The sequence below is a fragment of the Bombus vancouverensis genome, chromosome 17 (assembly GCF_051014615.1).
Source record: "Bombus vancouverensis nearcticus chromosome 17, iyBomVanc1_principal, whole genome shotgun sequence".
Taxonomy (NCBI): domain Eukaryota; kingdom Metazoa; phylum Arthropoda; class Insecta; order Hymenoptera; family Apidae; genus Bombus; species Bombus vancouverensis.
Window position 1 is genome coordinate 8,872,321 of NC_134927.1, and position 11,114 is coordinate 8,883,434.

The 11,114-nt window shown below is 37.8% G+C and overlaps 1 protein-coding gene across 3 annotated transcripts; it reads right to left on the bottom strand.

The window, feature by feature from the left end:
* Positions 1–3,038: 3,038 nt before the first annotated feature.
* Positions 3,039–9,938, bottom strand: LOC117161682 (phospholipase B1, membrane-associated-like). Of its 3 annotated transcripts, none has more exons than XM_076626116.1 (8): positions 9,598–9,938; positions 8,616–8,711; positions 8,009–8,220; positions 7,729–7,905; positions 7,283–7,578; positions 5,131–5,309; positions 4,877–5,052; positions 3,039–4,370 (listed from the first exon to the last, which is right to left on the bottom strand). In XM_076626116.1, the coding sequence occupies exons 1-7, from the start codon at positions 9,725–9,727 to the stop codon at positions 4,907–4,909; spliced, it is 1,236 nt and encodes a 411-aa protein (XP_076482231.1). In that variant the 5' UTR covers positions 9,728–9,938; the 3' UTR covers positions 3,039–4,370; positions 4,877–4,906. The 3 variants fall into 3 exon arrangements, with proteins under 3 accessions (XP_076482231.1, XP_076482232.1, XP_076482230.1); XM_076626117.1 differs by lacking the exon at positions 3,039–4,370 and adding an exon at positions 4,375–4,394; XM_076626115.1 differs by lacking the exon at positions 3,039–4,370 and having other exon boundaries at positions 4,679–5,052.
* Positions 9,939–11,114: the final 1,176 nt, after the last annotated feature.

Here is an 11,114-nt window from a genome sequence, read left to right on the forward strand (position 1 = left end):
CTCGCTGCACCATGTAACGGTTATTTCGCAAAACTTTCACCATGTTACAGATGAAATCCGACTAAACAAAGCGATAAAAGAGCGAAATTCATGAGTGACCATCGGGATAACATGCGGTCACTCTATCCGTTTTCAGAAATATATGATCGAAGCCTTTTCCCACTCCCACGAATAAAAGAATTTAAATACTCCCCCTAAAATCATCCAAGTCAGTCCTGAACAGTCACGCCTAGAGCTCGGAAGTGTATTGTAAACCAGAAAAAAATAAAGTTTCTTTTTTTCTTAAATTTCTTTTTGTTTTACGTGACAACCACGCGGCACGGCCCAAGGAACCTCGAATGCAGCTTTAGCCCAGCTTTAGCTACTGATCTCGCTTCTCCTGAAACATAGCAGCCCATTCGTCCTCGACCGGCTGGCCTGATCTACGGATCGTCCCGCATTCTCATCCGCGTTCCAAACAACATCTGGAACGGGGTAACTTTAGTACTTCTGCTGGGGGTTGCATTCAAGTACCTCTTGCGCTGTCTGTAGATATTGTATCACTCGTTTGGTGTTGGCGCAGACTCAGTTGGAGAATAATCGTCCGGTTTACTCTTTCCACTTGACCGTTTGCCCGCGGAATTCCGGTTTTATTCCTAACGTGCTGTATATCATCGGAGATAATTCTTCTCGGATTTCCGAAACTCACAGACTGCTTCCTCAAACGACTAATAATCTCCGCAATGTTCAATAACAAAGTTTATTTAACAATTAACACTTTCGCTTCGGGTGCCGCTTGAGGTGTAAGTGTTGTCCGTGACAATTGTAACTGCTGGGGCTGGCTATAGATGTCCCTTGATGGGGTACTGCTGTTTTTCTTCCACTTTTAATGCGTAAAAGAAAAATCGGACCTCCGGTCGCCGGGATTCGAACTTGGGTCCCGAACGTTCGGGACGTAAAGCGCTAAGCACTGCGCTGCTGTCGTCCTACTTTAATTAGTGTCGAGTGGTGGTATTTGTTGTGGAGTGCCGCCACACGCTTATGGGCGGCGTCCGCGAGATGGCCTGTGGGTACGAGGGTCGTTTATTGGCAACATCCACGAAATTAGCAGGAACTCAGTCCGATACCTGGGCATGACCCTGGACAGGAGACTAACGTGGAAGAAACACATCTCAGATAAAACGAAGCAACTAAAGGACAAACTAAAAAAATTCTATTGGCTCACGGGCTGACGCTCCAAACTAAACATACAGAATAAAATTACCCTCTACAAGACCGTAATAAAACCTGTCTGGACCTATGGAATCCAACTATGGGGAACAGCAAGTAACTCCAACATTGAAATACTCCAACGCTTCCAATCGAAAACGCTAAGATCCTTAATAGACGCACCTTGGTATGTTACCAACGAAACCATCCATCGCGACCTCAAGATACCCACAGTCAAAGAGGAAATAGCAAAATATAGCGACAGATATAGCAAAAGAGTCAACAAACACCGAAACCCCCTAATCACTGGACTACTTGATACGACGGACCAGATTCGCAGGCTGAAGGGGCACTACCCGCTAGACCTAAACGCTAGATTCATTTAGTTATCCAAATTAAGCAAATGCACTTACTTATAATACTTACTTATAAATTATACTTATCTATAATAAGTATTAACTTATTATAAATAAACAGCCATGTCACTGCGCCACGCCAGAAAAATTACTGAAAATTATTCAACATCCAAGAAATGACCTGTGGGTACGAGCACCGCATATAGATAGCGACCACGCGACGAATGCTAGGTTCGACGCCCCGTATATCGGGCATACACCAATGCCATCTGTAGTGTCGTTATCGGCAGAACATTCTCTGTTGATTTTATTAATATATTGGATTAATCACTTCTTAAAAGTTACTCAGTTTTGAAACAACATCAAAACGTTTTACGCAATATATTTCAGACATCCCAACGAACGTATACTGTTCCGTAAAAAATCTATTAAATACATTGACAGTGAAACGATATTTCATATACGGTTTTTGCAAGAATTATTGTTATTTAAGACTTAGGAAAACGTATATACAGCAACACCGCACACTGTGCGCATTTCTGGCGAGCGCTTCCGTTCAGTAACCGTGCTTCGGCGGACTGGACTGCCGAAGCGAAAGGGTTAACAGTCAACAATCAACAATCACGCTTCTCGAATATGTTTGCTTCGCTGTTTGAAATGAAATGAATCTTTTGTTCAAAACCAAACGGATTCTTTTCTTTGTTGCCCCTCGATATCACCACTACGCACGCGTTTGTTAGATGCCGCGATCGTTGCAGCTTATGCATTCTTCCGAATATTCAGCGGAAGAACCGTAGGGATATCGATGGTAGATTAGGCATGTCAGCCTTACGCTTTGATGGTATAGCGATTTGTATTGCGAAGCCGTCGGAAAGTTCCGTCGTCGGGTGCCACATATGTGTTATAAGTAAATAAATCATATGACGAAAATCTGCAATAATTGCAACAAATTTGTGACCTAAATTTCGCAACTAGAGAGTAAAATAGAAGTAGAAACGACTCTATTCCTGAAGCCAGTGACAATAAAGAGTTAAACGTGGCAAACGTAGAAAAGAATAATGCGAGTGAAAGAGGATGAGAAAGAGGGACTGGGAATTGAAGTGTTTGGCAACGTATAAAATATGGGCAAATTTTCTTACTTTTAATTTGTAATGAATAGAACTTTCAAAAATTGTTTGTTAGATGTTTTCAATCAAAATGATAAGAAGCACGATACAATTCCTAGCACATTTGCTTATGCTAAAAGATATTTAATGCTCATTGGTAAGTAAATATAATTGAAATTACACCGTGTCTGGTCTCATTTTAATCAAAAAGATTTTACAAATACGTTGGTAGAAGTTTAATCTAAAAAAATTTAAAAGAAACATACGTTATCTCGGTAATATATTTTTTTTCTATATATATGTCGAGACAACGTCCGAATCTGGGCCCGAGTCGTCCTCGTGGCGGGGGCTTGGGACAGGTAAGGATTCCTCACTGAAGCTATCCATGTTTTTTACACTGAAGTTATTTTTATTGACACACACACAAAATTGTTACAGAGTTGACACAAACTCACAATGATCACACACTCGCGACGCTAGTGACAATGGTCTTAGGTTCGATAACGAATCCGCGGACAACGGGATGGTAGTCGTACGCACTCGTAAAAATCTAAGTCGGATTCTTTGTTAATATTCACTGACCGTAAGGCGTTAATCTTTTTGTCGATGAGATCGCAAGAGAGAATGACTTTCCGTCCCGGTGATACCTCAGAGGAAAACTATGACGGGGTGTGTCTAAGGACACGAGATCATCGGATTCGTCGGGGATATCCTACGTTCGGAAAGTAAGGGAAATTGACGTTGCTGCTAATTGGCCAATCTCCATATCGGTAGTTAGAAAAGGATGCTAGCCGCCCTCGAGGGAAGGTTGCTAGTGGGAGACGTCGTTCGTGGAAAAATAGGTCTCTCCTGTCTTCCTGTAACTGGGACAAAGACGGTTTATCTGTTGAAGGATTTTAGGTAACTAGATATTAGTGTTTATAACGGTCCTCGGGCTAGCCGATCACGTACTGAGGAGACACGTCGGCATCTGGTAAACATCCTGCCCGGAGAATAGAATCTGCGTGTGGCGAGCTACGGGACAGAAACCGTTGGAATGTTTACTGCCACGTGCCGCTACAAATCTTTCTTTTAAGGAGAGCTATAGGGTTACTCAATGCCTTTGTTAGACGGAGAGTTCGTCCCGTTGACCGCGGCTACGTTCGGCGACTAATTGTCGCCTTGAGCCCAAGCTCATTGTCACGAGTCTCAAACAAATACAATTGGGTAGAATGATGGCAAATCGTTTAATTACAACTGTAGATTTTAATTGCAATGTTTTTATGGATTTTCCCGAGGTTTCAGAGGGAAGGCACCGGTGTCCTCTTATCTCCGACATATATATTTACGCGGGGGAAATTCGCACGGACACCAGGCCGCTTCTGGGGAAAGCGGCGTGGTAGTGTCGGACTCCAACCGACTAAAACCTCCACGATGACCGTCCCGGCTGCGATCGAGAGAGGCCCGGGAACCGGTGCGAGCGACACAACAGCCCCCCCCCCGCGCGCTGATGGAGCGGTATGTGATCATGTCACATTGCGCCTCCTCGCCGGAGCAACCGTGATAGGTTCCCCTACCAGACTGCTTGGCGGCCCCGAGGCGCTGAGCTGCCAGCTCCAAAGCCCGAACCTCACCGGGGGGCGCGGCGAGCCCAGCGCGCTTCGCCAACGCCACATGGAGTTCCCAGGCGATCACCCATCCAAATCTCGGTAATATCTGACATTCGGTCATGTTACACTAGCTAGAAAATTTACCGATTGTCCAGCTGCACAAATTGTAAAATACAAATTATGATTTAATGACGATTATGTGAATATGAAAAGTAGATTCTTTTTCTTTCCTGGAGATCTCCTTCCTTCTTTCATTTCGGGATTTATGCGCGACTCACGCTCAAAACATATCAATGATATGCTATATACGTATATACTTTAAACAAAAGCGAAAGGGGAAATAAGCAACTAGCTAACTAAAGCGAAAAGATAGGAAAAGCGAAACATCTTCGAAAAAGCTGAATTTTGCGTTGATTTTGAACGTCCATTGGTCAACGTATTATTAATTTTCTTTATTACCTTTATTCGCAAAGAACTTAAATTATAAGATCAATATGACAATGACTGAAATACCACAGTAAAAATTAAATATTGTTATGGATCCAACATTGGTTGTTATTTTTGAACATCTGCTGATTATAATTTTCATCATTTTTAAATAGGCAAATACGAAGATTATAATACATCTTCCACTTACAGAAACTGTTCTAAATTTCTCTAACCATCCTTAAGTTTCGTTGTTCTGTGAATTTTTATACGTCATCAAGAACGGTCTTTCCGGAGCAGGACACAGAAATTTTTTAAATAGCGAAGTGAAAGCGCCACTCTTGTTACCAACTGGTTCCAACAAATTGTTCCACAGATTATTCGCATCTTGGGAAACACAAAACATTTTTGATTATCAACGTAACACTCATGAAATAATTGTATAGTTTCATCTGTTAAACTCACATAGTGCATGTAGTTTTTGACTCCAATGAAAGCAATCAGCGTTAAGATATGAGAGGTCGGTAAATCCATCCTCGGCAACAGGTATTTTTGCATCTTCCAGAGTCGGTAAAATTACTACGGTGAAGTCATTTCTATGAAATTCTGGATAATTAGCGACTTCTTCGTCAATCTCTTGCCACCTAAAAAAATGAAACAAACTAGCTTATTCTTCATATGCATATTAAAATATATATCAAACGGTACTTGAAATGTGTTAGGGAAATAATATCGCATAAATGTGAAATAAGAAAAATAAGCTGATTGCAGTGCGAAATGTCGCACCGCGCTGAGACAGAAGTAAAATGCCTTTGTTAGTTACCAAGACTTCGCATTTTTTCAGTATAAACATCTCACATTTTGGCTTCGTAATTACACTTCGTGATCATTTGGATTATCGTAGTAACTAAAAGTTCGTAGTTTTTTACAAATTATGTGGAATAATCCACTGCCAAAATTAACGATTTCCGATACACGGTATGGTAATGGAAAGGTGCAACACTTTTTCAAGATAATTAGGGTAAATGCCGCATTCCTAATCGGGATAGACGCCATTGATTTAGTAAAGGCTAGAGGTGAATTGAAACTGTTTCGCACTGAAGGAGAATTGTCGATGATTCATTTACGGAGAGAAAGAAGGATGAAAGTTGGGGTATTTACACCATATTGATACGACACTTTCACGGAATCAGTCGATAGCCCCTTTGCGTTCACGCGTCATTCGAGTAAGGGTCTCGCCGATCTTCGTGATAAGAGAAATGAAATGTTAGAGGTTGTCATGTGTAGGACCTCGTCATGTTTATTGCTACGCGTAAAATCAATCGGCAAACTCGCGCGGGCCGCGAAATCTCAGGAGGCACGTCCTGCGCGTATCTCATTTACCCCACCATCGAACCTTCCGCACGTCTTCCGTGCCTGCGCACGAAATGTCGAAAGTGTTGAGTTTATGTTAGCTATCGAAGCGACGACATTTAGAATACCCCCGAACGAGATGATCGCGGTGCATGTATCCATTTTGTATAAACATTGTTTATATGCGCTAGAATATATTAATCACTTATGGTGGCAATGGACTAGAGGAGACATTGATCCTCTCTATTCGAAAATTTAATGGGACGATTTTCGAGTTGCTGTTATGGATTTTAATGAATAAGCAGATTTAACGTCTAACCTATGATTTTTCTTACAAGGATGGTTTATGTTTTCGAATGCCACAATCTTTTTTTCTACGACTTGTACGAGGTAAGCTGCGGATCTACATTCATTCTTGTAAAATAACAACGCGCGATTCTGTTGTTCTCGACTCTCATCTTATTTTCTCTTTAAGAATCTGTACCGAAACTTACCTGCGGTATCAGACGAGTATCGATACGTTTGTGGTGTTTCAAGTACAGTACTTGTTGGAATCGGTTAGTAAAGAATCAATATCCTAATTAACTGAACAATAACTAATACCTTTGCCTTTGATATTAATTGATAACAGATTGAAATTCCTAGATCGCTGTCGATAACATCGATAGATATGTGTTATATAAATACGAACTCGTCGTCTGAATAGACGCTCATAATATAAATTTATAAATATACTTATCAGTGTTTTTCATCCAAAATGGAGCCCGACATTGCCCGAGTCGTCAATAAGATCTTAATGTGAATTGAAATCAAAGATGATGAATATATGTCGTTCTCTAATAACTCTTTTCAATAAAGTTATTCACCAACATATAACAAGAATGACATACGCATAAAATAAAATAAAAGTTAAGGTAATCGGATTATAGAGATTATTTGCAGGTCGCAGCGATGTGTTTATAGACATACAACAGTAGATGAGTGGACACACCATGCAGACACAAACGTTGCCTTATAAGTCAAATTCAACATAGTAGTAGCAGCAGCTTTCTCTAAATATTTCGGTAACTAAGTGAGTTTACCCCCTATAGGAAAAATGTTGAGTTTCACAACATACTTGAGCTTCATTAAAATGGGAATAGTAGCCCCTTTTATGTATAATTACTAAGATTAAATATAAAGTATGATATAACAAAATTCTTGTAAGTGTTTAATCCTCAAGCACAAAATATTTAAAAAGTTAAATTCGGAAAATTATACAAACCTCTCAATTAATTCATAATATTCCGGTCTTTGATCCCTAAATTGTAAAGCAAACATACATGAGCATTCAATCATGGATGACACATAGCACCGCAATGACTCTCTTCCTTTGTGTGCAGCAACCAGTTCCTTTAAGTGAGGTGGTGGTATAAGAGCAACAAAAGTTCTTGGTAAATTGTCTCTTAATATTCTAAGAGTATGAATTAAATCTATTTTGTGATCATTTAACATAGACCATGGAGATGTTGCACACGTATTAATGCAAAAATCATTACTTCCAATCATCAACGAAATCAACTGGAAAACATAAAAATGTAGATACTATTGCTTAAACGATTAAATATTAAATGCAATTATAATTTTTAATTAAAGAAAGAAAAAGTTGTCCAATTTCACACTAGCATATATATATATGTATATAATTATTTTGTCTAGGAACATACGAACCTTCCAATGTTTGTTGATATCTATCCTCGGGTCATCTTTTATTTTATTGATCAGATATGTCGCCATGAAAGTCATATCTTTAGACATAGCTCCACCTTCGGCGACGTTTAACTGCGCTGCTGGATCAGCACTTATAGCGTCTCCAAGTGAATAACCTATTAATTTAGGATTGAATTCCTGCATATAGAAAAATCGGACTATGAAAGATTTCAGTATGCACATTTATGGCGATAACACAAATCATATGCGTAAACAATGCAGATGTAAGAAATGAACAAACTTTAAGAATATTAGGGAGAGTCAGGTACTGTCGCCAAGTTCCTTGACCACCGATACTGCCTACTATGCCTCTATTTTCAATGTTCACCTCGAACATATAAATCGAAGTAACTCCAGCGCCGATTGTCAAAGAATCGCCCATTGCAGCAATGACATCTATGTCTCCTGGTCTTAAATGGTGAACCGAATGGGGAACTTTCGAAGACCTGCCAGCTAAACAAATTAAAGTAAAGACATTAGAATACATATGAACTTCAAAAGATAAGCATCAATTTTACTATTCTTAAACTACAGTGTGGTGAGGAACTTGCAATGTTACATATGTATCTTAAAAATGATATTAATAGGACAAAATTATGAATGAATTCAAAATCACATTGAAATTCTTGTAGCCACTACAAGTTGTGAAGAACAGCGTTCTTCACTGTAGTTTGCTGCCACAGAAATTTACTGATTGTCTCTAGGATAAATTGTAAAAATTATTGGAAATAAAAGAAATCTGCGATTTAAAATGAATAATGATTTTAAGGAATAAATACGATGATGTAATATTTACAAGTGATACCATGAAGTAATTGATAACAATAATCATAAATTTGGTTAACTACCTGTAACGTTGCAAGGAAAAGGGACGTGTATTGGAATTTCCTCTTGAAAGTTATTTTTATTCCGTAATTGAGACATTCGATCCTCATTTGTTGTGCCTACGAAATAGTCATTTTAAAACAACTTACAAAAATACTTCATCTGTGATGTAACGTTACACGCGATATGTTAAAACTCCGATCAAGTAATTGCAACGAATGATTTCAAAACTTCTACAAACGATATCGGATTCGTTCTAAATGTTAGACATATAGATGTGTAATCTTGGTACTTGTACCTTACAGTAATAAGAGCATTGTTTTCACTTCTTAAATTTAACGTGCATATTTTAATTGTCTAGAGTTTTAATAGTACGTGAAAACTTTCTTGAGCTACTGTATATTTTCAAGATTTATGCTATAAAGTAAAGGCGTTCAGTGGCGAGGTATCAACTTTTCCCGCGCGCCCCGTCCCTAACCTAACCAAAACCCAATTTGCATCTGAAATCACAATCAGGTTGGTGCCTCTTATACTCGTAGAACAAGACTGACCAGTATTTTAAGAACAAATGGAAATGGTATACGGACACCTTTTGATTTCACTTGTACCTAACAGCTCGTCACTTTTAATACACTTCAGGACTGCTGTTTAGTTTCGTTACGAATTTCGAAATAAGTACTGTTTGCAAAATTCTTCATCTCAAGAACCAGAAGAGGCTACCACAGAATTCATAGCGCATGTTACTTGAAAATATAATCTCTACAATATTTATATGTTAAAAGAAAAATTATCCGTGCTGTGCAAGCTTTTGTCTACTTTTACCGAAAAAAATTTCGTCAACTTATCATTTTATCGCGAAAATATATATATTCACAATGAAACATTAGTCTATGAAAAATAAGATTCACGATATTTCAATTTTCCTCCAAAAAGCATCTCTCTAACCAAAAGAAAATGATATTACTGCATAAAGACGTAACACGAAATAAACTAAAACAGACATACCGTAGGATTGCGTTAACCAATTACGATATCCACGATAGATGTAATTGAGAATCGATTTATCCAAGGCAGTTCTCTGCGACATGGTCAGCACGCATAATTCCAATACAAGGTACAGATACAGCTTCTTCATCGTAAGTTTTGTTGCACAATCAAATGGTCACTTTTAAGTTTCCACAGTGATATTTTATTTTTGTTGATTATAAAGACAAAAAAATATAAATTCTTGTGATGACTGCTAACTGTTGCGCGTATTATCGAGGGCCTCGATAGCGCCGCATCCAGTCTTAGCTGTTGCTAGTTAGCGATCGTTACAAATACTGTTCGCACTCGTAAAAGATTTGAATCTGTTATGTGATCATAATGTGAGATAAAATGTATACTTTGATTCAGATACTCCCATCTCAATTATTTTTCTTGCTTATGTATTTGCATTTACGTTGTCAACAAGGTCAGGAAAATTAATAAGTACGGATAGGCAAAGCCTGGGCAATTTTATTTACATATTATATAACATGAATAGACTACCGTTATTTCTTATTGTACTTTAAGCATACTATAAAAATTGTATAACAAAAACAGAGATTTGAAAGAAAAATTTTTCTCAAGAAAAATGTTACAGATGTTGCTTTCCTTGACTGCATACGTTAAAAATGTGAAATTCAAGTTAAAATATCTGCTAAATTAATATAGTTTTGGATAAAAATAGGTTAATACTTTTTTATAGAGAATGCCGAACTGGATTAACGTATTAAAAGGCATATGATTTTATTTGAAAAAACAAAACTGACTTTTACATGTTCTCTAAATCTTATTACCACATTTTTTAGTCCTTTAAATAATGGAATCCTTATGCGAAACATTTTCCCGTATTCTCTGAAATGAAAATAATTAAATGAACGGAGTTAATGCGGAAGATGTTAGTTTCTAGTTCGTTACTGGTTACTAATCACATGTTTATTCGTTGATTGCTTTGCCGAGAATTTTTTTATTCATTTTAACGTAACCTATTTTCTAACAGGGAACGTCATCATTAGACTAATTTATAATAGAAAAATATAATTTTATCATCAATCATTACAGGGTATGGTTTTACGTGAAAAATAATCATTTACGTACCATAACACTATTCGCATATAACAAATATTACAAATATAATTATTACTAAAATTTACTTATGTGCAGCGTTTTTCCATGGACTCCAAATCTCTACAGGACAATTACGGACACAGTATTACTCTAAATCAAACATCAAGCATACCATTCGTGATGAGCTAACAATTTATGTCTATTTAACAAGTCAATGGAAAGAATAAGATATCATAAAAGTCATTGCATCTACAAAGAGTCTACAGCTCTGCTTTCTGCCGAAAATAGCATCTACGTGATCTAGTTTCAACGCTTAATTTTCTATTTAAATATTCTCAATATTCTCTATCTATACCATGAGTTTGCACTGCTTGCGATTTAATTACTTTATGTAATTGTATTTTAAATGTCTTTTAGAGGCTTCCGTTAAA